The following is a 25,958-nucleotide window of genomic DNA, read 5'->3' as shown; positions in this document are numbered from 1 at the left end:
GTTTGGGCACCTTTGGGGGCCGATTTCCCTGGGAGCATTCCAGGATTGCAAGCCACCTCTTCAGGCACAGAAATATTTAGGATTAAATCCCCCGGGGACGCCTGCTTTGGGCCTCCCTCCCCCTCCCCCTCTCCCCCAGATTTCGGGCAGAAGGGGGCGCCCTTGCCCTGCCAATCGCCAGCGGAGAGGCAGCGGCTGAGACTGACGGTGCCTTTCATCAGAGAGCGTCGGGTCTCTTTCCAGCCGGAGCCTCTGCAAGGGAATGCTCGCCAGTCCACCAGGCTTCTTGCCAGTGTGGCCACCTGATGCTGCAGGCTGGCAGCCCCCACCCCTCTTTTCATGAGTTGCTTTTAATACGAACCTGATCGATCGATCGACCGATCGATCTTCCCGGGATGGTCCGTAGCCAGCATCGCCTGGAGGGCCAAAAGCCAAACCCTTTCCCGGCACCGGAGGGGGGGGGAGTCGTGAGGGAGGCAGGCTCGCGAAACAGCACGAAATGCAAACCAAGGCAAGGGCAGAGGCTCCGTGCGGTGACGCGGCCCAGCGGGGCTCCTGATGTGATCTGGGTGAGGGGGACCGGCCGCTTTCCCGCAGGCTGGCTTTCCCCTCCCTGCCTGTTCGCCTGCGCTTGGATCCGGCCCGGGCTTCCCTCTTCCCTCTTCCTCTCTGGACGCTCCCGCCTGGCGAAGTGGAACCCGATCGCCCCCCCCCCATTCGGCGTCCCCTCCACTGCTGGGGAGGGAGTGGGTGGGGGAGGGAGCGGGTCTAGGAGAGGGGAGGGATGTGGGGGGGAGCAGGACAGCTCATACCTTTGGGCCCAGAAGCTCCGCTCTCCCCCCCCCACGGAGACCCAGAGGTTCTCCGTGGGGGGTGGTCCTTGGAGCTACCAAGGACGCCCCCCCCAGGAGAAATAAAGAAAGGGGGAAGAGATGTCCGACGGAGGTGTCCCCCCACAAGCTTCCCGGCTCCATTTCCCTGAATGCTGAGCGCGGTCTCCCCCGCCGGGACGCGAAACCCGAGCCCCCTTTCGGCGTCCCCTCGGCTGCTTCGGGGGGGGGGAGGAAGGGAAGGAAGGAAGGAGCGGCTCTAGGAAAGGTTGGCGGGGGAGGAAAGCCCCCACTTTTAGCCCCAGAGTTTCTGCTCCTACCCCCCAAATTTAGGGCTACCAGGGACCTCCTAAAAAGAGACGGAACAAGGGAGAAGTCTCGTCCCGTGGGGTCCCCCCCTCGCTTGGTCCCCCAGACCCCCGTCTCTCTTGTTCGTGGCCCAATTAGGGGGATTCTCCTAGTTTCCAGCCCCCTAAAAAACCCCTCCTTCCTCAGCGCTCTCCCCCCCACACACGCACACCTCCCTCCGGACTGGTTTCCTACTGGGAGGAAGGATCTCCATTCAAAGAGGGGGAGGGAGAACCAGAAAGGGTCACACCCCCTCCCCCATGAGTGCAAAGCCACCGGCCCCGGGCATGGGGGCAACGCCATCATCATCAAACCTATCATCTGCAGTAACACGAGGATTGGGTGTCCAGGGTTCAAAATACAGGAAGCCTTGATTCACCGGGAAATACTGCGGGGGGGGGGGGCTTCAAACGGTCTTTCTCCGAAGTTGCTTTTAGGATGGGATGAATGAGGGATGGCGCGACCTCCTTTCGGGTGGAGGGAGGGCAGCATCTCCCTCCTGGCCCTGGAGCCAATATGGTCCCCCCTCCATCTCGCTTGCCCCCCAGTCTGTACCATGCCAGTTTTGGCCTCTGTGGCTCTGGTCTGGCTGGTGACCCCCCCCCCTTTTGTGCAAATGGAAAGCCACCCGTTTCGGTGTCGCTTTCCCCACGAGGCTCTTGCAGAGGGTGGGCGACATGCAAGTAGAATACATAAAATAAATAAATCACACCCCACACCCCTCCACCCCACCCCCACCCATCCATGCCCCACAGAGATTGCCAAGGGCTCGCCTGTCCTAGATTGGGGCTGCCAGAGGGTCCATCTGACATCTGTCTGTCCGTCCACGTCCTCCTGCTCTTCCGTGTTCATCCAGAGGTGCCGGTCAAGAGGTGATCACTGTGGGTGCAAACACCCTCACCCCTCACCCCATGCCTCCCCGGTCCCATCATGGGCTACAAGGGAAGAGGCAGCCATCAAAGAGAATAAGAGATCCTTGACTCACAAGCCAGCCCTGCTTCTCGGATGGTAGTGGTTCATCCTCAGGGCTTTGAAGAAGAAGACGGTGCCAACCACGATGCCCAGAATGCCAATGGCCAAGCCCAGGCCACAGAGTATGTTCTCTGGCGTCTCTGCAACGGGGGTCGGCTCTTTTGCATCTGGAGGGAGGGGGAAAAGGGTAAAATATGGCAAGGACCAATTCATCTTGCAGTTCTCGTGTTAGTAGTGTTGGTGGGAGGTACTGGGGGAGAGAAGCCATAGGTTGTCTGACTCCCTCCAGCAGGAATTGATCTAGAGAACATTTGCCCCATTAGTCTTGGACATCATTTTTCTCCTTCTTTCTGCCCATGAAAGGCTCTTCATCACATTCTTCCAGGAAATACTCTATAAACCATGTGCCACTTATGCCCAGAACAGGACGGTGCGTTCACCACACCAGACCAGAGATATGGATTGGGTCTAATTTGGGTACTTCTGAAGATCACTACCTTTACTTGACCCAATTATTTTTAAAATAGAGGTAACTCACTAGACCTGAAGATAAACTTGAAAATGACAATGAACAGCAACAGCACTACCTCAACAAAGCTAAGACAGTGGAATAAGGTCTACATAGCTCTGTCCTCGCCCTCACCACTTACTTTATTTTATTTATTTAAAGCATTCCTGCCTGAGAGAACAAGATCTGGGGTGAGGGCAGAGTTACAGATCCCTTGGGCACAACAGAACAAAATCTTGTCATAATGCAAGCATGCCTGATAGGCAGAAAATGGCTGGATCTTTCCAGGACAGAATCAAGAGGGGCCCCAATCCTGCTTACTCCAGAGGTGGGTCAGGGTCTCCGGGAGGCCCCAGTGGTCCACCTGGCAGGCGTAGACGTCCCCGTCTTGTGGGACGAAGGCCAGGTAGGAGAACTTGCGGAACGTGTAGTCCACGCTGGAGAGGAAGCCCGTCTCCTGCACGCCCTGGGAGACCACCTGCCCGTTCTTCAGCCAGGTGATGTTCAGCACTGGGGGGGAGAACTTGTCCACGAAGCAGATGAGCACGTTGGGGTCCCCCAGTTCCACGGGGTCTTTGGGGTACAGAGTGGCCGAAGGGGGAACTGGGAAGAAGATGGAGAACGTCAGTGACTTTCTCCATGGAGAATCCTCAGCCTTGATTCCTCCCCCCCTCCCCATCACCCCCAATAATCCTCCCGGTCCCTGGACACAATTGGCAGCTGCCCCTTCCCCTCCCCCCCCCCACCAAAGGTGTCTCCCTGGAGGTTTTCGCAAGGCTGATATTCCTTGTGGCTCCATTTTCAGCAAGTGTCCGAAGGGAGCAGCCTCTGTTTTGTCCTGTTCATCTATTTCTGCTGAGCCAGAAGGGAGATCCTGAAAGGGTTCATCCTGCCCTATTCATTTCTGGACCCAAAGGCAGAAGGTGGGAATTGATTGGATTTCCAGAGGTCACCCCCTGCGCCACCTCCTTCCCCACCTCCTGCTGATTGTATTGTCCCTGGATATGTAGGCATGTGAGGAATGGGGGGGGTTTCCAGTGGGGGGGAGGGCTGTGTCCAGCCAAAGGGAGGGGAGGATCCCCCTTTCTTGCTACCGTTCTGGGCGCGGGTCCAGTTGCTGCGCTTCCTCATGATCTCCAGGTTGTTCTTCATGATGGCGATGTTGCCCAGGGCCCCTTGAGTCTCGTAAGAGCTGCTGCTCCCGATCTCTGGCAGCCTCCAGACCTTGCGTTTCTGGGCCCAATCCACGTGGAGGATCTCCTCCTGGTTGAAGGCCAGCAGGTCCTCCCCGCCCTCTTGCCCTGAAGGGAGGCTCTCGTGGAAGAAGTCCAGCCCCGTGAAAGTGTCCTCCACTGGAGAGGGGGGGGGAGGAAAAAATCAGAAATAATAAACACACACAGGGAGAGAATGATCTGGCCTTCTGGCCACCCTTCCAGACACCCTCAGTCCACCACCAAGCCAAAGGCCTCTGGGCTGAGGGACGCCCGTGTGTGTGTGCGTGTGTGTGTGTGTGTAAAGGGAGAAGAGGGCAGTCCCCCCTCCCCGAGACAGACCTCCCCCTTCGGCTGTGCTTGTCCCACCTGGCCGGGCTGTTGTGGGCAAGGCAGGGAGGGGCACCTCTTTGCTCCCCAATCCTTCCCTCAGGTCAGAGTCAGCTGCGGCGCCCCGAGAGCCTCCTTCCCACCGGTCTACTCAGAAGGAAGTCCCCTCGGGGTCAGCGGGGCTTCCTCCGAAGGGCGCAGCTCGAGGGCCCCCCCTCAGGACCCCCGCCCGCGAATGGAAAGGGGTCGGGAAGCAGGTGGCGAAAGAAGAGCCCAAGAGGTCGGGGGTGGTGTGTGTGGAGGGAGGAGAGGTCGACGGGGGGCGGGGGGGGCCTTTACCCTCCCTTTCTCCCACTCTCGCCTTTTCTTCTCCTCCTCTTCCTCCCCGTAAGTGTAGGTTCCAGAGCTTCCCTCTGCCCCAGGGGCAGCATCCGTCCATTCCCGGCCCCTCCGCCCCCGGTCTCCCCTTTCTCTGCTCACCCCAAGTCCCCCCCACTTGCTCCCCCCTCCCTCTTTCCCTCCCTTCCTCCCCTTCCACTGCCAGGGCGAGCGGCAGGACGGAGGGCGAGAAGCGAGAAGGGAGGATCCAGAGCTCGACGGGGCGAGGAAGGGGTCCGAGGGGGGTCCGGCCCTGCAGGCGCAAGTGCCCGGAGGAGGATAGTGCCCGGGGGTATGAGCCGTGCGGGGAGGAGGAATCCCCCCTCGGTGGCCTGACCCAATAGGAAAAAGGCTCTGGCGCTGACCAGCCGGTTGCCAGGCAGATCTGCCCCGCCCTCGGGCCTCCGCAGGCGAGCTCCTCCGCTCATCTCTGGCCCATCGGGACGCTCTCTGGACTTCCCTGCCTGGAGACTAGTGACGTTTGCCTGGCTCTCAGGGCTGATTGGCCCCTAGGGCGGAGGGGGCGGTGCTTGGACGGCCAAGAGTTCTCTCCCCCTCCGGGACGGAGCCCAAGACTTTGGCGTCAGATCTTTGGGGGGCGAACGTGGAGGGGGGCTTTCGCTTCTTTGCTGCCTCGGTCGAGGAGGAGGAGGGATCGCGCCTGGAGATGGGCTTTGGGATCCTGCTCGTGGCGGGGATGATGGGATTGGTCGTCCTGAGCTTTCCCCCAGTGGCGGAGAGCGCGGGGGAGCCTCCAGGTAAACGCTTATTTCCCCCCCCCCTCTCTCTGTAGTGGGGGAAGGGTGAGAGCAGCGGGGGGGGGGAGGAAGGTAACCGTGCACAAGACCGTCGGCCCCCCGTCCCCAGACGCTGGGCAGTTAAAGGTAGGTCAGGCGGGTAGGTCAGGACGGGGAGGGGGGGAAGAGGGCAAGGGTTACCCAATCGCCCCCCCCGGACACTTTGGGGTGGGGAATCCTGTCTCTTCCTCAGAAGGGGTGAGAAAGCGAGCGATGTGGGGGAGGGGGGACCCCGAGGGTCTCGGGCAGAGTAGGGGCGCAGGAGAAAGAAGTGCGGGGGGGAGGCATGAAGAGAGCTTTCTCTGGCACCTGCCCCCCCCCGAAAACGTCCCTTTGTGTGACCGGGGAGGGGCTCCGAGGACGCCGGGCCAACACGCGGGGCAGCCCGTCCAGCATCCGAAGCCCGTCGAGGCGTCTCCCGTGTCTTCCGTTCTTCAGCCAAGAGGAGACCCGAACCCTCTTCTCACGACCGGTCCGGGCAGGACCTGATTTCCACCTGCTTTCCTCCGCGCTCCTCCCGACGGGCTTCTTGGGCAGGCGGGGGCAGAAGGGCGGTCGAAGGGTGATCCACTCCGGGTGGGGGGAATCGGGGGGAGTGGACTGAGGGGATGTGCGAAGCCCCATCATCATCATCCCAGGCCGGTGAAGCAGGAGCGCCCCGGAAGGCGGGGCTGCTCTTCCTCCTCGGGCGGACCGAACCGGTGGGTCGCTCCCTCTCTCCCTCCCGGGGGACTGAAGGACGGGGAAGGCAGAGGGGGCGCGGAGGAGGGGAGGCCGGGAGCGGGGTTTTTGGCCGGGGCCTCCGCCTCTCCTCCGAGGCTCAGCCCCACCCTGGGACCCAGAAGGGTCCATGGAAAAAAAGGCCCCGGGTCCGACCAGCCCGATGCCATTTTAGTTATTCAAATCAGTTATTTCTGTGAATTTAAAATCCACCAGAAATGTTGTGATAATCATATTTTGGCACTAGGATTCTATTAGTGTTCTTTTTCAGCTGTACTCTAATGATAAATACGAACCATTCATTATGAGTACAATCTGTTCCTAGTCTTGTTTTGCCAGAGAGAATACATCTTCTCTATCTCCAAATAACCAGTCTATTTCATTTCTATATTGCCATTCTAATGGTATCCATGTGTACAGTCATCTGTTTGGTTCCTCGAAGCAAGTATTTTCAATGAACAGATGGTTGGTTTCATAGAACTTTGAGTTGGATTGTTTCTGATGCCAGGGCCAAATTCTCCAACAACATTTGGTTCCCTACTTTTGCTTTTCAGTCTCATGTGAATATCATAAACTCCCTGGGGGTGTGAAGCATGTAAAAAACATATCTTAAATATCTCACATCTCTTGAGAGCTGTATTGAGGTTGCTCTTAGTCAGTTCTGACTTGATAACACATAACATAAAAACTGGTATGTGCTCAATTCCCTCCTGGATTCTTGCATAAAAGCTTTCCGTTTCCTCCTGTTCAACATCTGTAGTCGGAGTGTAGACTTGAGTGACAGTTATGTTGATACCATTTTTCCGCAGAAACTTGAGGGATACTATCTGGTCAAGATCTTGCTTTATAGCCCCTAACTGCCTGTGCTACCGCCCGCCTCAGGCGTGACTTCGAATCCATTCACATTCATTCACAGGGTCGTCTCACCCAGAAAATAGGGTCTGTGTGATGTAAGTGGCCCCCCAGAAAACAGGAGGTCCCCCCCTCCTCTGTTTGTGCTGGTTGCTTGTAGTTCCACATACTGCTCTGTAGGTGGCTCCCTTTCCAAGATATACCACGCGCGGATTTAAAAGGCTTCATCCTGAACTTTCCTTATCTAGCTTTTATTAGGTGATTTTGGGTGGGGTGGGGTGGGGACTCTGGCTCCGGGAGACCCGCTCCCTTTCTTAACCCGTTAAACAAAAGCGCTGTCCCGGGAGCGTTCCTCGCGGGAGGAGAGCTGTTCAGAGATGAAGGAAGCGGTCTCTGGGCGAGAGGCGCTCCTCCCCGCTGCTTTTCTGTGCGCGCGCGGCTTGTGGGCCGAGGGACGGGGAGACCCCCCCTCCCTCCCAAACCCGTAGTATTTCCTGCCCCCTAACCTCTACCCCTTGCAGTCAGTATCGGGGTGTGAAGGGGGTGCGAGAGAAGGGCACAGGGTGGGGCCTCCCCTTCCCTCCTGGTGACCCCCCCATCTCTCTTCTCTCCCCCCCCAGCGCATTTCCTGCTCCAGGTGACCGCCGAGTGCTCCTTCCAGTCCAACGGGAGCGAGGCCGGATCGGGGCCGCCTCCTCCTCCGCGGGTGCGCTTCCTCGACCGCCACTTCTACGACCGGCAGGAGATCGTCCGCTTCGACAGCGACCGCGGGGAATACGAGGCTGTCACGACCCTCGGGGAGCCCATTGCCCAATACTTCAACAGCCGGAGGGAGATCCTGGAGGACGAGCGGAGGGCCGTGGATTTCTTCTGCCGGCACAACTACGGTCTTGCGGAGAGAATCGCCTCGAGGAGGAAGAGTAAGCGGGTGCCCGGCTGGGGGGGGGCAAGCGGGGCAGGAGGGAGCGTGAACTGGGCAGGGAGGGGGGCAGCCCCCTCCGGACAAGGGAAGGGAAGGAAGATAAAGGAGCTCCTTTCTTACCACTGTGGACCAAACAGAAGTGATCTATTCACTTCTTATTTCTCTGTTCATGTATTTATTCAATATAAATTCCACCCATTGAGCAAAATGTTAACTGTGGCCAGTGAACAACGAATTAAATTATAGTACAATAAATGGAATTAATGTAATTTAATTTAATCATCATGCATGGTATTCTGATGCCATGTATCAATGTTTGCCAAGGTATTATTCTCTCTTTTGTCTGAAGCGGTGGGCCTGTCCACGAAAACTCACCTTCAAAGGTAACAGTTGGTCTTTAAGGCGCCTCCATGTTCTTGCCTTTTTCATTATTGTTTTGTATATGTCTATTTTAACCTGTAAGGCTTGCACAGACTAACACTGCTACCCCTTCTACAAGGAAATAAATATGCCTTATATACAATAGCAATAATCTTAGAAGGGCAGAGCCGGGAGGGACCCTCTGGACCATCCAGTCCAGCCCCTGTCTAGGAGGCCGAGTGGGGGAATCGAACCCCCAACCTCTGGCTCCACAGCCCGAGAGACCTCAACCACCGAGCTGTCCAAGGGAGGTAGTGCATCACCCTAGACGTTGTGTTAAACGGAGAGGTGGTTTTATGTTGTGTGGGAGCCTGGACAGCCCCAACCTTCTCCAAACACCCAGAGGGAGACACCTGGTCCTTCTGGAGGATATTCTCTCTCTCTCTCTCTCTCTCTCTCTCAAATCAGCCACTTTGATAAAGAATAAAGGGAAGGTTGCAATTATCAGCTTTATCAGTTTATAAGCTTTTGTGGGGTGGATTGAAGGGGAGATTGGAGAGCTCAGTGCTTGAGGTCTCTGGCTGTGGAGCCAGAGGTTGGGAGTTCCTGTATGGGGTCTCCTTGAGAGAAGAGCCAGCCTGGGTGGCCTTGGGCCAGCTGCAACGTCCCAGAAAATGCCCCCACCCCTGAAGAAGGAAAGGGGAAACAACTTCTGTATACTCTCTACCTAGAAAATGCTGTCCCCTTCACAGATTGTGGTCAGAATTGACTTCATGGCATGTGATGATGATGATGATGATGATGATGATGATGATGATGATGATGATGAGAAGGATTAACCTTTCCTGATTGGTAAACCCTTTGAAGATCTTCCTTGCATGTCAATGATAACAGTCAACCAACATAAACGTAAATAGTGAAGGTTAAAAAAAACACCCCTTAATTTCCATGAAGAGAGACTGGGATGATGAAGCAAGAGGCCCTCAAGGCTGTGATATCCGGACTGCAGAGCTGCCAAAGAGCTTTGGGGCTAAGATGTCACTCCGTGGTAGCCTTTTTATTCTCTTTTTCCCCCTCCCCGTTTTCTCTCCAGTTCAACCCACGGTGAAGATCGCCCCCTCAGAGAGCTCTTTGATCCAAAACATTTTGCTGATTTGCACCGTGGACAAATTCTTCCCCTCGAAGATCAAAATCTCCTGGTTCCGAAACGGGAAGAAGGAAGACGAGAACCGAGTGTTCACCACGGACCTGATCCGGAACGGGGACTGGACCTTCCAGATGGCGGTGATGCTGGAGGCCCAGCCGGAGCGGGGAGACGTCTACGCCTGCCAGGTGGAGCACGCCAGCTTCCCGGAGCCCGTCACCGTCCAGTGGGGTAAGAGATGACCTGAAGTCCAAACCCACATCCCTCTCACCCAGTCTGGCACACCATCCCGACTTCCCCATCTTCTGCAACCGAGCGTGGGCCCTCCAAAAAAAGGAGCAGCTGTCACTCAACCATCTTCTCTGTGCTCCAGAAACCTTCATGGTCTGTTTTGGGTCCCTCTTGTTTCCACAGAAGCCCAGTCGAAATCTGCCCAGAGCAAGATGTGGACGGGGGTCGTGGGCATCGTGATGGGGGTGGTCTTTGCAGCTGCCGGTATATCTTTCTACCTGAAGAGCAAGAAAGGTGAGGGGAAGGCCTGGCCCGGAGAGGGAGGGAGGGTGGGGGTCAGGGTACCTGGAGAATACCTGAAACAGGGACCCCTCCACATGACGCTGACATGGCGTGGGTCTATTTGCCGCCAGGTCAGGACCAGAAGCCCTACAGGGGAGAAAGAGGGCACCTCCCTCCCTCCTTTCCTCCATCCTCTGCCCCAGGCAGATGGGAGCTGTAGTCTGGCAATACTTTGGATCTGGAGATGAACTTTGTCTGTGGCTTCCTTAAGGGCCCCTTCGGCTTCCCTGGAAAGCAATGGGAGGATTTTAGGGGTGGGGGAGTCGGGGTGGAATGTATTTTAACATACTTTTTGAACCTTTCCATTCCTTCTCTTTTTTCCAGGTCAAGCCATTCCTCAGCCTGCAGGTAATGTTTCTCTTTACTCTTCCACATTAAAACCATTCCTTCTGGATGCTAGGAGTCCCCCACCCACCGCAGTATCCTCTGTCCGTCCTTTCCAGCTTTTCCGACTCAAAAAATGGGGTGAGCAAAATTTCCCCAAGAAAAGTATCGGCCAGGGTCCCTCACTGGGATTTTGTTTCTTGGGAGTCTGTGAAGCCCCATAATCCAGGGTGTCAAAGTTCAGCCAAGTAACAAGGTGCCCAGAGTTATGCCTGGGCACAAGCCAATCACGCCACCAGGTCCATGACCGGCAACTGCAATTCCACGTGATCTCACTTACCCCAGAGCAAAATCTTGACAGAATTGGGGCCAGTGAGTTCTTCCACCCCCTTCTCCATTTAACGCTGTGGTTTCATGTTACAACATAGCCGTGGATGGGCAGCAGATTTTCCCATCTTGGAGGGTGTTTTGGTCCCCCTCCCAATCTCTCCAGGCCTCTTCCCTCCTCTGATGCGCTTTGAGCAGCCCCCCCCCCCGTGACAGTCTGCCCTTTAGCTGTCCAGTTAACTCACCTGGTCCGGAAAGGATGAAGGGAAACCGAGCTAGGCAGAGAACATCAAAAGGGAATCCTGGGGTGCCACCAACTCTGGCATCGATTTATCATTAATTCCATTTATATTGTTTCTGTGCCCCGTTTCTGCAATAAATGTAAAGGCTCGAGACAGTTCAGAATAATAAATTGTTAAATGTGTTTTTTCATGCAAGAACTGATTCTGTATTTTCTTAAACGGTAGAGCTTTTCTCCTCCAGTGGCTGGGCCTCAGCCTAACCTTTGGCCTTAGAGTCGCTTTGGTTAATTGATTAATTGTCCCTAAAAGGACAATTTGGAGCAGAGGCATTCAAGGCAAGGAATCCTGAGGCCAGCTTAATCTTTCCTCCCTCCCTCCCTCCCTCCCAGCCTGGAATTAATTTCCATTTTTCTCCCTTGTCTCCACTCTCAGTATTCAAGTGGGAATGATTTTTATTTGAGTTGATTCTCTCCCTTCCTCTTCCCGCAGGACTCATGAGTTAGATTTCATGGCAGTCTCTGGATCCCAAGCCGAGGAAAAGACGCCTCTCTCTCTCTTTTCAGTTCCACCCCCTCCTGTCAACAGGGACTCTCTTTCCTTACAGAGAAGACGCAGACTTTGAAAGAGGGCAGGAAAGGAACGGAAGAAGACAACCACAGAACTCTTGACCCTTTCCCACCCCATGTCTTCCAAAGGATCCCCTCTTGCTTGTGTTACTGAGGTCAGCTCTGTTTTACTGTATGGTAACCTTACGCATGAGTGACCCGGAAGATGATTGATCAGCTGTTGGAAACTCACTAACTCCTTTTCTGAGTTTTCCTGATCTGCACTTTTAGAGCAATAAAGATGCTTGTCTGTAAAGTCACCCCATTCCCCCTGAAGGTTTTTGGCTTTCATGTAAAAGAATCATACAACCCCAAACACAAATTTTGGGCTCCTGCTGACTCCGGCTGGACCCTCAGTTCAATGTGACTCGGTCCCTTGCTGTGCTAATTATTCACTGATTCCTTGTCATAACTGGGTCAAAACAGTTTCAAGCAGTAATTGAACCATAAAGTGAAAAACAGCCAGGAGTCTTGAGGCATCTGAGAGGGTAACGAATTCGGCATCAGCTTCCAGAGAATCTAACCCACTTCTTCAGAGCCATGCATAATCCGTAAAAGACCCAAAGGAGGACAAATCCATCATCATCACCGTCCCAAGTACATATTGCTGAATTTCCCAGAAAATGCTGGGGGAACCATGCATTGTGTCAACAACAGGTGTGTGTTTGTGTGTCTTGAATCCACACAACTTGTTAGGGGTCTTGGAAGAGAGGGAGGGAGAGGTGGCTGAGCCCCTCCTGAAATGATCGGGCAAAAGTGATCCAAGATTCCTGCGTAGCTCCTGCAGTCGATCCTTCCCAGGAGAGCCTGCACCCGCAGTCCATCCTGCGGCACATTTACTTGGGAGTAAAGGGACCCTGGGCGGGAATGCATGGCGGCAAGCAGGGAACTCCTAGGCGAAAGAACGCTGCCCATTCAGCATCATCCGGGCTGAGAAGGGAGGAGAAAGAGCCGCCCTTGGATCTTCTCAACTTGTTGCCTCTTTGAAAGGATCTTTAAAAATATCCAGAGAAGCCCCGTGGCCAAAAGCTCGATACAAAGGATCGGCCCCGGGGACTTTCCCAGCCAGGCTGGTTGTCACACCCGATGGATGCAGGAGGCTGTGGCGCGTCTGGCTGGGGACTTTCCCCTGGCCTGGAAATTTGAGCTGAGCCAATCACAGCCTCTGAATTGTTCCTCGTCATCCGTTGCCAGGCAGGGACGGTAAGCATTTGCAGCCATCCTGTCTTGGTCTGACCATCCCCCGGCTGTCACCAGCTGAACATCCACAACTCAGAAAGGGTCCTGACTCAGGCGGGGGCTTCTTCTGTGGAGAAAGGGGTGGGGAGAGGAGATTTGTGGATTACGGAAACAGAATAAAATGTCCTTTCTAAAGTCATTCCTTCCTCCCCCATGTTGTTCGCTCCTGCGTTTGCTTTTCCTAACCCAAATGGGATTTTGACCCTTTAAGGGGAGCATTTTGAAAATGAATTTCATCAACCAGTTTATCAATCAGTCTAAATATAGACCATTTACTCTGTCTGGGTGGAAGGGGCGCATTACCATTAAAAGGCAAAACTCTGTGGCTGCTCCACGAGTGGCAAAGGGAGCTCTCCCTGCTCCCTCTGTTGTCCTTCTGCTGTGAGGTGCAGAAAATCTGGGTTGGAAGCAGATTCAGAAAGAGATCAGATCCTGAAGCCATACTTCTTCCTTCAGACAGGGATCCGTGGAGTGGAGTTTGTTGGTCTTCACTTCTGCCCCCTCCCCCTTATCACCTGCAAAGCTGTCACAAGAATTCATCCTTTCCCAAATGTATGCCGTTTGCGTTTGTATCAGATATCACTGTCAATAAAGGACAGTGACTCCAGTTGAGATGGAAAGGTTTGCTTTCACATGGAAATAAAACAAATGGAAAACTGAAGTGAAGATCCAAGCCAGCAAACACATGTTTGCAAAGCGTAAATTTTACTTACTTTATGGAAGAATTTATAAGAGGACAGGATTAGGATTATGCCGATTCCATGTGATATTTCAGCGGAGAAGATTTTCTAGGGCTTCCTGCCATCTCATCAGAGCTGGACATCCTCCAGGCCCTCAGCCGGATGTGAGCGGTTCTCAGGCAATTTTCGTGAGAAGGCTGAGGTTCTCCGTAGGGACCTTGACTCCATTTGTACAATAAGTCACGTTGGGATGCGCAAGGCACCTTCTGGTCCAGTTATATTGGGTCACTTTCAGCCTGTGTCGCCCGATGACGTGGACAAGGCACTTGCAGATGCTCTAAGGCCACCACCTCCCGATCAGACCCATGTTGCCAACTTGTTCATGAAGCAGATGAGCACGTTGGGGTCCCCCCCCAGTTCCACAGGGTCTTCAGGGAAATCTTCTCATTGTGTTTCCTAATGGATCTCCTTGAATCATTCACACCTCTTTATGAACATTTTGATGGGATCTCTGGCTTCTTGCTGTCTCATATAAATCTCTTCCAGCGTCCCTTGATCTCTCTCTCCTTTGGTATTCCTAAATGTGTCCTTCTGAAGAACCGAGCAAACCTTTGGGGAAGGAGGAAAGATGGCCAGAGGTCTCTGTGTCAACACTTCCTTCTCAGAAGGTCCTCTTGAGAAACCCTGGGGGTGTTCCTGGATTCATCTCCAGGCCTGGATGCCCAGGTTTTGGTGGTGGCCAGAATTGCCTTTCCACAGTTCAAGCTGATAAATTTGCTGCCTCCATTCCTGGAGAGAGATCTGCTCTCTGGCCATGGGGACACAGGCCCTAGTTACGTCCTGGCTAGATTACTGTAGCGTGCTCTATCTGGGGCCATCCTTCGAAAATGTTCAGAAACTCCAGGAACTCCAAAATGCTGCAGCCAGATTGCAAACTGGAGCTGGTTAGGGGAAACATATAACTCCCCTGTCACAGCAGCTCCATTGCCTGCCTGTCTGTTTCCACCCACAAGTCAAGGGGCTGGTCTTAACCTATCAAACCATAAATGGCTTGGGTCCAAGCTATCTAAAAGATCGTGTCTCCCTCCATGAGCCTGCCCGGGTATTATGATCATCAGGGAAGGCCTTTCTCTTGGTCTCATCACCATCACAGGTATATTTGATGGGGACACAGGAGAAGACCTTCTCTGCTGCTACTCGCAGACTGCGGAACTCCCTCCCACTAGAGGCTAGCCTGGCCCCATTCATTGTTGTCCTTTTCCAAGCAGGCCAAGACCTTTATCTTCAGGCCAGCTTTTTCTTAAGGACTGAGAGGATTTTTGAAAAAAAATAGATGCTTGTGCTCTTTTGTTTTTAAGTGACTTTTCAGTATTGATTTTCTTAATAAGGTGAAAAATTGCAGGCATCATAGCAAAAACAAAAGGATTATTTTTTAAAAAAAAAGAAATTCAGTGTCCTCTGGCAGAGGAGATCCCCTTTGATTTATGGGGGTCCAAATGAGATTTCGGGATCCCATTTCCTTCGAGTCTCACTCACTGTATATGGGGAATGCCCCACTTATATCGGGACTGTCCCCCTATAGAAAGATTCGGGTCAGAGGAGAACTTTTTTTAAAAGGGAGCAGACACTCTCTCCCTTCCCTTCTTGGGGAGGCCCAAATCTCAAGCCCCTTCCCTCCCGGGGCAAACATCTGTGGCGACAGGATGTTCCTCTGACCTTCCTTCCCACCCCCGGGGGCGCTTTCCCCTCCATGACACCGTTTGGACCTCCCTCCCGCGCCTGAGGTTCCCGGAGAGCTCCCGGAGCGCCCGTGTTCAGCCCCTGGACAGCCGCTGCGGGGGGGGGGGCGGGGATGGAGTGGAAAGGGTTAAAAAGGGAGCTCGCCTCTCCGCGGTCCTGGAGAATGGGGGGGGGGGAGCAGGAAAGCGGCCGGAGTCATATTCTTCCCCCCCCCCCCAACTTGGAAGGGGTGTCTCTCACCCCCTCCAAGAACCGTCTGCAGACTGCGGTGGGGCGGGTATAGAAGAGTGCGTTTGGGGTAAGAAAGGGATGTTTGGGTTGAGGGGGTTAAGGCTCTCATGGCAAAACTGCCCCTCCCGTCCGACCCACGCCACACCCACCCAACGTAAGGGAGGTCGAGGGGGGGTCCTGCGAGGAAGCGGGGAGATTTGGCTGTCTGCCAACCGAGATCCGTCCCCTGCTAGAATTTTTGGAATAGTGACTGGGAGAAGCGCTGGGACCCCCAAACCCGCAGGATCTCCGAGGTGAGGGGGGCACAAAGAGCGTCCTCTAGGTCGTGAACACGAAGGGGAAAAGCTGTGTAAAGATTTCTCCAAAGCAACCCTCCCATTACCGGAGGCAAGGAAGCGAAAAGCTAGATATCCTTGGATTTGGACTCCAATCCAGAGGTTGGACTCGATGACCTTCCAGGCCCCCGTTCCCGACCCCATGGTGGTAGGATTCTGAGTTTTCTTCCCTCAGTTCCACATCGACCAGGGCGTGACTGGGCCAAGAAGAGGGGCCGGATTCTGGAAAGCCCAGACCAGACTCTTGGCTGTTCTTCTCCTCGGCCACTGAGTCCCCTCCGGCTTCTGGAGACCCCATGAAGGAGCGGCCTCCGGGATGCCCTGCCCTCGAGGATGCTGCTCAGCTCCCCTGAAAACTCCCGCCTGTTTCCTCCTCTCGAACCCTTTTGGCCCCTCGGAGGAGGCAAGAGTCGGAATTCCTGCCTCTCCTCACCCCCCTCCATGGTTCCCTCCTCCTGGGGTGGCCCATGGCGGTCAAGAGGGACCCGTGGCCCGATCCGGGACGAGGCCCTTCCACTTCTGTGTTCCCGTGAAGGCGCAGGAGTCTGTCTGAAGGGACCCTTTGGCGAACCTCGGAAGGTGGGCAGGGGAGGAAGGGAGCCCCCCCCCCGCTTGCTTTGTTCACTTCCTGACTCTCTGACAAAAGATGATGAAGGGGGGGGAGGTGGTCTCAAAAGAAGGCGAGCAGACATTCCCGCCCCGTTTCCAAGGGACGTGGAGAGACATATCTTTCTCTGCCGGATTTCTGAAAGTGAGAAAGAGGCACCCCCGCAACAGAACCCCCCCCGCCTTGTTCCTCGTTTGTTGCTTTTCCACGGCCGGAGGGTTTGCCGCCTGAGCCTCCTTCGTTCTCCCCCCCCCCCCCCACTTTTACGGCTAGGCGACCGGCCATTCAAAGAAGCGCAAAGGCATCCTGGGGGGGCGGGGGGAGGGCAGCTGCCTCGGTCCCTTTTTTGAGGGTGTCGGAAAGCGAAGCGGCTTTCTTTGGCTCCGTCCTGAGCGCCGTTCCTCTCTTGGATCGGGCCCAGCTTCCCCGTTTCATTTCCACCAACGCTGAAGGCAGCTTCGTGCGTGGGGAAGCGAAACCTGAGCAAACCCCTCGCCCCCGCTTTGGCTTCCCCTCCGCTGCTGGTGGTGGAGGGAGGGAGGGAGGGAGACCTGAAGGAAGAGAAGCAGGCGGGGGCCGGGCAGGAGGGCCCCCCCAGCCTTTGGGCCCAGAGGTTCTGCTCGTAACACACACACACCCCAAAGAGTGGGAAGCGGGACTGCCTAGAACCCTCTGGAAGAAGGTTTCCCGCAGATGCCTAGGGGCAGTTCCCCTTTTTGGGGGGAGATTCACAGGGTGGTGGTGGGATCTGTTGCTCTGATTCTACGGAGCTCCCCTCTCCTCCCATCCCGCAAAAGTCAGTCCCCAGCGCTTTACCCACAGGGAATATCTCAGAAAGAGAGGCAGAAATCTGCACATATCCAGCTAAATATACAGTGGACTAGAATTCCCTGCCAGTCGAAATCTAGCCCATCAGGCGTGCTCTCATGAATGCCTTTGGCTCTCATGTACGGCGGAGGTCTTGGCTGCCCCTCCGGCCTTGCTTTCTCCCCCCCCCCTTGTCTCTCTGGATGAAGGATCAGCCCCGGGGACTTTCCCAGCCAGGCTGGTTGTCACACTGGATGGAGGCAGGAGGCTGGAGTGTCTGGCTGGGGACTTTCCCCCCCACCCAGCCTGAAAATTTGAGCTGAGCCAATCCCAGCCTCTGAATTGTTCCTCGTCATCGGTTGCCAGGCAGGGACGGTAAACGTTTGCAGCCATCCTGTCTTGGTCTGTTCATCCACGGCTGTGAGAGCTCAAATGGTCCTCAGGTGGGGGCTTCCTCTGGAGATTTGCGGGGATGGGAAAACCCAAACACTCCCTTTCTGATGTCCCACGTTTCTTGCTCAAATTGTTTGCTCTGGATTTTGGGTATCCTGAAACCAAAGGCTTTTTGCCACTTAAGGGGAGAATTTTAAAAATCAATGTGACTGATCAGTTTATCAATCAATCAAATTACAGGCCATTTACTATGTCTGGGTCGGAGGGATTCAAGGCCATAAATTACAAAACAAAAAGGTTCTTTTACCACCAGAAAAAGCCCTCGGAATAACTCATCCTGTCCCAGATTTATGCTGTTCACTCCTCTATTAAACAACATCATAAATATATAACAATTTAATGTCTCTGGTTCAGATGGAATTGTTTGCTTTTTACGTGGAAATTAAACACACCTGCACCTGAAATGAAGATACAAGTCAACAAACAAACTTTTGTGAAATGTAAATTTTATTTAGCTTATGGAGCAAGGCATAAAAAGGCAGGATTAGGATAATACCAAGGCCCTGTAAAATTCTAACATAGATAGAAGATTTTTAACCCTTTCCGACTTCCCAGGGATGGACAGACCTAACCTTGAGTGTGGTGTCTGTCGGGTGACAGACTAAAACACAGGAGGAGAAGGGCAGGTTTAATGACGAAAGAAACTCATCAAATACTTGAAGGATATTATATACAGTATAAAGGTAAAGGTAAAGGTTCCCCTTGACAATTTTTTGTCCAGTCGTGTTCGACTCTAGGGGGCGGTGCTCATCCCCGTTTCCAAGCCATAGAGCCAGCGTTTTGTCCAAAGACAATCTTCCGTGGTCACATGGCTAGTGCGACTTAGACATGGAATGCTGTTACCTTCCCACTGAGGTGGTCCCTATTTATCTACTTGCATTTGCATGCTTTCGAACCGCTAGGTTGGTGGGAGCTGGGACAAGCGACAGGAGCTCACTCCGTAGTGTGGATTCGATCTTACGACTGCTTGGTCTTCTGACCCTGCAGCACAGGCTTCTGCGGTTTAACCCGCAGTGCCACCACGCCCCTATATACAGTATAACAACATCTCTAATGGGGGAAGACTGTGTCCAGCAGCTGAAGAGGGAAAGAAAAGATTTGTAGAAGGAGAGGCCAAAGGGCAGGCTTAAGACCCAGTTTCTCTGCGACAGGTGATCAGGTTCTTACGAAGAAGAAAGAGCCACAAAAGAGCCAAGATTCACGCGAGGGTCTCCACCATCCTGGGAAGGGAAGGACCACTTTCTGTCTGCAAATCACCAGACTTCTGAATTGGCAATTCCCTGTGGATCGGAGGAGGGAATTCCTTGCAAGCGAAAAGAAGACGCTGTTTCGGGGGGCTGGCAGGAAGGGGACCTGCAGGGAGAGGAGGGGGCCATTTAGGCTTTGCTTATCTGGAAAAGAAAAAGAGAGGAAAGGGTTAGAAGGGCCTCCCCATAAGGGAGCGGCAGGTGGAGGCACACACACCCCTGACAGCTGTGGCCCTGGGGCTCACGTGGGATGAAGAGGCTGGCCTTTTGCACGCTTGGTGGAAAAACACACACACACCCTTTGGAGAGAGAATGAGGTCTGCCCCACTCTCTCTTTGCACTGGCCCCACAGCTGCCCTTCGCTCAGGTCCCCCTGCTTGCATGTGGGCCCCAAAGGCCCTTATAGGAATTGGGATTTCACTCCAAACACACACAACCCCAACATTCACACCTTTGTGTTCAACAAAATGCACAATGCCGTTTTCTAGACCTCTTGAAGGGAGCCTAGAGTGCCTGCCTTCCCGTCGGAAGAACCCGCCAGAAGGAACTCTCTTCCTGGCATAAGGAGGACCCAAGAGAAAAGGGCTTTGAGTAATGTTTAGGACTGGCGAAACGTTAAGAAGAACAACCTTCATAACATGGCCAAAGAGCCCAAAGACCCATAACAACTGCTTCGAGTAAACCTTTCCTTCTCCAGATTGTGAGCGTAAGGCTGAGACCTGGGAACTCTCCCAGGGAGGATGATGCCCATCTCTGTCCCTCCCCTGACCAGAAACAGGCTTTGAGCAGTAGATTTCCCTGACTCTGTTCTCTGGGCTTCCCACTCCTGGAACAGCTGCTGGATTCATGGAGGGTTGACTCACATGCCGCCACGGTCCTGATTCATCTTCCTGGCCTTGAAGAAGAGGACGGGGCCCGCGATGATGCCCAGGATGCCGAGGGTCAAGCCCAGGCCACAGAGCAGGTTCTCGGGTGTCTCAGAGGCGGGAGGGGGCACCTTGGGGTCTGGGAAAGGGGAAGGCAAGGAAAGGGTAAGAGATGAGTGTGTGTGTGTGTGTGTGTGTGTGTGTGTGTCTGTGTCTGTGTCTGTGTATGTCTGCCTAAACTCCCTTTCTCTTCTTCTGATCCAAGAAAGACCTTCCATCATTCATCTGGGACGGTGAGATCTCCAGATAGAAGGAAATGAGTGGGCCCAGAATTCAGCCCCTTTGGGCCATTCCACCTTTTCCTTAACCCTCTCATCTCCTCAAGACGATCAAAAGTCACTTATTGGAGGAGGAGAAGGGGGTATCCTAAGAGAAATAGTCTTTCATCAAGCCCAGAAGATGGTTCAGCTGGAGACGGTAGGAGACCTCTTAAAACCTGAGATTATGAGAAAATACAGATTTTCATCCTTTTTTTTTTTTTTTTTTTGAGTCTGGGTTATTATACATGACGCTCTCAAGCTCACCAGGTATGGAACAATCAATGAGGGTCTCGCCCTCCATTAAGGAGCAAAGAAGCAACTACAAAAGCACCTGAAAGCATTTCAGAAATCAAAATAATGCCCAGAGTTGAACAGGCTGGAAAACGGAGGAATGATCTTGTTGGCCTGTAACACGGATGGGAAACTGCCAGATTATAATTGAGAAAGAAATCCCATCACTCTGGCAATGTAATTCTCCTACCAACCAATAAAGATCTCCTTAATGATCATCAACTGCCCAGGAATGGTCTCCTTCTCCGTTCTGCTTTTGTGAGTTCTCAAGTTCCAAGGAGGCCCCAATCCTGCTTACACCAGACGTGGGTCAGGCTCCCCTGGAGGCCCCAGTGGTCCACCTGGCAGGCGTAGACGTCCCCGTCTTGTGGGACGAAGGCCAGGTAGGAGAACTTGCGGAACGTGTAGTCCATGCTGGAATAGAAGCCCGTCTCCTGCACGCCCTGGGAGACCACCTGCCCGTTCTTCAGCCAGGTGATGTTCAGCACTGGGGGGGAGAACTTGTCCACGAAGCAGATGAGCACGTTGGGGTCCCCCAGCTCCACTGGGTCTTTGGGGTACACAGTAGCTGAAGGAGCCACTGAGAAAGATGGACACAATCAGTCACCCATTTTGGGAGGGGGGTCCAAAACCTCCTTCCTCCCCTCCTCTTCCTCCCCATTCTGAAGGGTCCCTGGTCAGAACCTCTGGTGTCTCAGAGGCGACCAACCTATGAAACACCCTGGGGACAGGGCTCCCTCAGATCCTGCGCCCTGGATTCGGTGGATATATGTTCTATTATTTCCAAAGGAATGGCCTTTAAGTGGGATTTTGCCGATTACGCTGAGAGTGAGGAAGGTTCTTGGCCCCCTGCTTCAAAACCCAGAGATGGAAGTGGAACAGCACCAGAATGGGGGTGAAAGGGGGGGGGTCTCCCCTCTTCAGCCTCCCTGCTGGACTCCCACCAGCCTCTGAAGGGGTTCAGGTCCCACCATGACTGAAGGCAATGGGGGTGGGAAGACTAAAGGAAGCCGATTCCCTCCCTCGGAACAGGCACCTCTGAGGGCTGGGGGAGGTCAAGAGGGCTGCAGGGTGGGGTTCGGGTGTCCAGCTGAAGTGGGGCAAGGGGGCTCCTCCCCTCCAACCCACCCCCACCCCCTACCGTTCTGGGCCCGGGTCTGGTGGCTGCGCTTCCTCATGATCTCCAGGTTGTTCTTCATGACGGCCAGGTTGCCCAGCGCCCCCTGGACCTCGAAGCTCATGTGCTCGGCGAAGTAGGGCAGCCTCCAGACGTTCTCCTTCTGGGCCCAATCCACGTGGAAGATCTCCTCCTCGTCGAAGCTCTGGAGGAATTCGCCCGACTCTGGCCCCGAAGGGAGGCTCTCCTGGAAGAAGTCCAGCTCCACCTCCTTATGGACTGGGAAGGGCGGGGGGGGGGGAGAGAGGTGGAGGAGAGGGGCAGAAGCCATTCGGGGAAAGAGGAGAAGAGGAGGAGAGTGGGTGCGGGGGAGGCTCTGGCACGCTCCCAACGGAGGAGAGGGGTCCCCGCCGCCCCCTCCAGGCCCCAGAAATGCCCGGGAGGAGCCAGAAGGCCCCGCCGGCAGCTCCAAGGGAAACGATCCGTCCCTCCCCTCTACCCCAGGGGTCCCCAACCCCCGGTCCGCGGCCCAGTGCCGGTCCGTGGGCTTGCTGGAACTGGGCCGTGGACTCAGATCTCCGCCCCCCCCCCAACCGCCCCCCCTGCACCCCTTGCAAGTGCTCCTTTCCTGCTGGGAAGCCGTCGCGGGGCAGCTCAACCAGGAAGTGCCGAAAGCCGGCCACGGGTTCGACACTGCCCCACCCAGGGCTAGCGGCCGGGCGGGATCGTGCGCGCGCGCGCGCTATCATGCTGCTTCCTGCCCGGCCGACTCTAACAGGGCAGGAAAGGTGGGCTGGGCCCAGCCGCACTGCTGCTCATTTGCGGAACTTCCCAGGTTCCGGAAGAGCGGGTTCCTTGCCGCCGCCGCCACCCCCCCACTGCAGTTTGCCTTCCGGGATCTCTCACTGGGGCCTCACTTCCACCCCTGCTCATGGCAGCCCTCGCCTCCTCCTTCTCTGGCAGGGGAAGCTTCCCGCGCCATCGGAGGACACACAGCTGCTCGGGCAGGGAGAGGAACACACCTACCTTGGCCCCGAGATGCAGCCCTTGTGCTTGCTAGAGCAGGAGCAGCCCCACCTTGACCGGTGTGTGTGTGTGTGTGTGCATTCGGGCAGCTGGCGTGAAGGAAGCGGTGGCTCTTTCCAACACCACCCGCCCGGCTAACAGCAGCAGACGCTGCTCCCGCCCCATGGCCCCTGGCGCTGCCAGATCCCAAGTCGCTCTGCTTCCTTCAGCCAGCCGCCCGAATGGGCCCCGGTCAAGGCTCCTGCTCCAGCAACTGCAAGGGTTGTGTCTCGGGGCGAAGGGGGGGACAGGACAACGAGGCAGACCAGGACCCACAGTCCCAAGCAGCCAGAGGCAGAGGCAGCCCGTAGCACGTCTTCGCCAAAACAAACGTTTCCAGAGAGCCCAAGCCAGACGGGGGGGGGGGGGAGGCAGGCTCGCAAAAGAGAACAGGCGGGCTGTCAGGCTGCGCAGAGCCCTCCTCGCCTTGCCCCATTGCCCTACACTCCAAGCCGGTTGCAACGGGGAGGTCGCTAGTGGCAGATCACTTGGCATTGCCCGGGGCTAACTGTGTCGCTGGTGTCGCTCCCGCTGCTGGTGGAGCAGTGGCTGCTCGCCTTCTCTTCCTCCCCCCTCTGCCTCCAGTGGGATTGCAAAGCGGCCACCAAAGCGGGGAGGGGGTGGGGGCCGAGGGCTGGGAGATCCCAACAAGCCCGGATTTAAAGAGACCGCAGTTTTCTTCCGTGGCGTGATTGCGGGGTGAGTGCCTTTAAACTTGCTCCCTGCCTGCTGAAGCGGAGAGTTGTGGCTGAATGCTGGGCTCCCCCTTCTCTTCATGTGGGTTGCTGAACCCAAGGAACGCAAAGAAGGCAGAAAACGGAAGAAAGCTGCTGTCTCTTTAAAACCGGGCTTGTTGGGGCCTCCCAGCCCTCTGTCCCCACCCCCTCCCCGCTTTGGTGGCCGCTTTTCAATCTCTGCCTGAGTAAAAGGGCTTCCTCTGCAGCGAAGACGTTCAGCTATAACCAGCCCTTGGGATCAGGCAGGCTTTGCAAAACAAGCAGACAGCCTGATAACTGCAGTAAATTCCTTTCCTGGAAGTGAAACAGAAGCATTTCTCCCCCCCCACACACACACACACACTTCCCCTCTGCTCCACTTATCCCCCCAAAACAATCCCAGCAAATATGCAGCCTCAGATGGGGGGAGGGATATTTGAGTGTCAGTCTGTGTTGTCTTGCCGGCTCTGGGCACTTTTGCATTTGCTAATTTTCACTTGCTTTCCCCTCCCCTCTGCTCTGTGTATTTTTCTTGTCCTGGTCAATAAAGCCTAGAGTTAACCAGCAGGAGCCTGGGATATAGATGTGCGGGGAGAGTAGTGGACAGAAGACAGCAAGTGAAAATTAGCAAATGCAAAAGTGCCCAGAGCCAGCAAGACAACACAGACTGACACTCAAATATCCCTCCCCCCATCTGAGGCTGCATATTTGCTGGGATTGTTTTGGGGGGATAAGTGGAGCAGAGGGGAAGTGTGTGTGTGTGTGGGGGGGGGGGAGAAATGCTTCTGTTTCACTTCCAGGAAAAGAATTTACTGCAGTTATCAGGCAGTCTGCTTGTTTTGCAAAGCCTGCCTGATCCCAAGGGCTGGTTATAGCTGAACGTCTTCGCTGCAGAGGAAGCCCTTTTACTCAGGCAGAGATTGAAAAGCGGCCACCAAAGCGGGGAGGGGGTGGGGACAGAGGGCTGGGAGGCCCCAACAAGCCCAGTTTTAAAGAGACAGCAGCTTTCTTCCGTTTTCTGCCTTCTTTGCTTTCCTTGGGTTCAGCAACCCACATGAAGAGAAGGGGGAGCCCAGCATTCAGCCACAACTCTCCGCTTCAGCAGGCAGGGAGCAAGTTTAAAAGCACTCACCCCGCAATCACGCCACGGAAGAAAACTGCGGTCTCTTTAAATCCGGGTTTGTTGGGATCTCCCAGCCCTCGGCCCCCACCCCCTCCCCGCTTTGGTGGCCGCTTTGCAATCCCACTGGAGGCAGAGGGGGGAGGAAGAGAAGGCGAGCAGCCACTGCTCCACCAGCAGCGGGAGCGACACCAGCGACACAGTTAGCCCCGGGCAATGCCAAGTGATCTGCCACTAGCGACCTCCCCGTTGCAACCGGCTTGGAGTGTAGGGCAATGGGGCAAGGCGAGGAGGGCTCTGCGCAGCCTGACAGCCCGCCTGTTCTCTTTTGCGAGCCTGCCTCCCCCCCCCCCCGTCTGGCTTGGGCTCTCTGGAAACGTTTGTTTTGGCGAAGACGTGCTACGGGCTGCCTCTGCCTCTGGCTGCTTGGGACTGTGGGTCCTGGTCTGCCTCGTTGTCCTGTCCCCCCCTTCGCCCCGAGACACAACCCTTGCAGTTGCTGGAGCAGGAGCCTTGACCGGGGCCCATTCGGGCGGCTGGCTGAAGGAAGCAGAGCGACTTGGGATCTGGCAGCGCCAGGGGCCATGGGGCGGGAGCAGCGTCTGCTGCTGTTAGCCGGGCGGGTGGTGTTGGAAAGAGCCACCGCTTCCTTCACGCCAGCTGCCCGAATGCACACACACACACACACACCGGTCAAGGTGGGGCTGCTCCTGCTCTAGCAAGCACAAGGGCTGCATCTCGGGGCCAAGATAGGCGCAGGCTGGAGCTGGAGCGGAGGGCAACGATCTCGCTCTCTCCCAAGAACGCCTGCCCTGCTGGCGGGGGATGAAGCCTGGCCAAGTAAGCCGGTGCCTCTGATCCTCCATGTGGGAGTGAGCAGCACGACCCTTCTGGGGTGCGCCCTTCAAATCCAGGATTGCCCAAGAGGTGGGCGTGTCATGCACAAGCGCAAGGGGCTTGTCACGCTTGCGCACAAGCTTGACACGCCCCTCCACAAGTTGGACACGCCCACCTGTGAATGCAGGGGTGTCCCCGCCCCCCAACCGGTCCGCGCACAGAGCCTGCACCCTCCCAACCAGTCCCCGGTTGGAAAAAGGTTGGTGACCACTGCTCTACCCCACCCCGAGGGGAAGGAAGGTCCGTGACCAAGAGTGGGGGGTCCCTTCCCCTTTTACCTGTCTCGTTTTTACCTCCGACCCCCGACCCATGTCACTCCAGGATGTTTCTGCCTTCTAAAGTTCTGTAAGCGGCCTTGGTTCCCCCTCCGTTGAAGGAAGGCGGCCCACAAGGTCCGTGGTCCCGTTTCAGAACCCGGACTTCTTCCTCGCCCTCACCCTTCGTCCGGCGGGGCTTTACCTCCCCAGCTACCCAGTTGGGAAAGCTTTGTCTGGGGCAGAGTGCTGGGGCTGGGACGGGGGGGGGGTCCATCTGGGGGTCCCACGAGGTTCCCTCCCCTCCCCTCTTACCCGGACAGCGGAGACCCTCCTCCCCCCTCCCTGACCCCCACCCCGCGTTTCTCACCTTTCACCCCCGTGGCAGCCGGCAGGGCGAGCAGGAGCCCCCCGAGGGCCAAGAGAAAGGCTTCTCCGCCGGCTGCCATGCCTGTCCCGGATCCCCCCCCCCCCACGGCACGCAAGACCGACGGCACCTTCCTCCGAGTAGGCGCGCCGGTAAGACTGGC

The 25,958-nt window shown here is 55.6% G+C and overlaps 3 protein-coding genes across 3 annotated transcripts; 1 reads left to right on the top strand and 2 right to left on the bottom strand.

Moving 5' to 3' along the window:
- Positions 1-1,971: 1,971 nt before the first annotated feature.
- On the bottom strand, positions 1,972-4,035 carry LOC140703849 (RLA class II histocompatibility antigen, DP alpha-1 chain; the record flags this gene model as incomplete). The annotated part of the gene is made up of 3 exons (XM_078386429.1): positions 1,972-2,317; positions 2,980-3,261; positions 3,753-4,035. Coding segments are annotated over 3 exons (723 nt in total), but the record flags the coding sequence as incomplete, so codon positions are not given.
- Positions 4,036-5,120: 1,085 nt separating this feature from the next.
- LOC110071307 (H-2 class II histocompatibility antigen, E-S beta chain) lies at positions 5,121-11,703 on the top strand. Its single transcript, XM_078387342.1, has 6 exons — positions 5,121-5,335; positions 7,567-7,866; positions 9,322-9,603; positions 9,787-9,897; positions 10,270-10,293; positions 11,328-11,703. Exons 1-6 carry the CDS (start codon positions 5,245-5,247, stop codon positions 11,339-11,341), a joined length of 822 nt encoding a protein of 273 aa, XP_078243468.1. The 5' UTR covers positions 5,121-5,244; the 3' UTR covers positions 11,342-11,703.
- Positions 11,704-17,964: 6,261 nt separating this feature from the next.
- LOC110091564 (H-2 class II histocompatibility antigen, A-U alpha chain) lies at positions 17,965-25,958 on the bottom strand. The gene is made up of 5 exons (XM_078387322.1): positions 25,799-25,958; positions 21,401-21,655; positions 20,558-20,839; positions 19,646-19,787; positions 17,965-18,926 (listed from the first exon to the last, which is right to left on the bottom strand). Exons 1-5 carry the CDS (start codon positions 25,875-25,877, stop codon positions 18,923-18,925), a joined length of 762 nt encoding a protein of 253 aa, XP_078243448.1. The 5' UTR covers positions 25,878-25,958; the 3' UTR covers positions 17,965-18,922.

This window comes from Pogona vitticeps, chromosome 2 (assembly GCF_051106095.1).
Source record: "Pogona vitticeps strain Pit_001003342236 chromosome 2, PviZW2.1, whole genome shotgun sequence".
Lineage (NCBI taxonomy): Eukaryota > Metazoa > Chordata > Lepidosauria > Squamata > Agamidae > Pogona > Pogona vitticeps.
The sequence above is the reverse complement of the archived record's forward strand: the minus strand, read 5'-3'. Positions and strand labels throughout refer to the sequence as shown.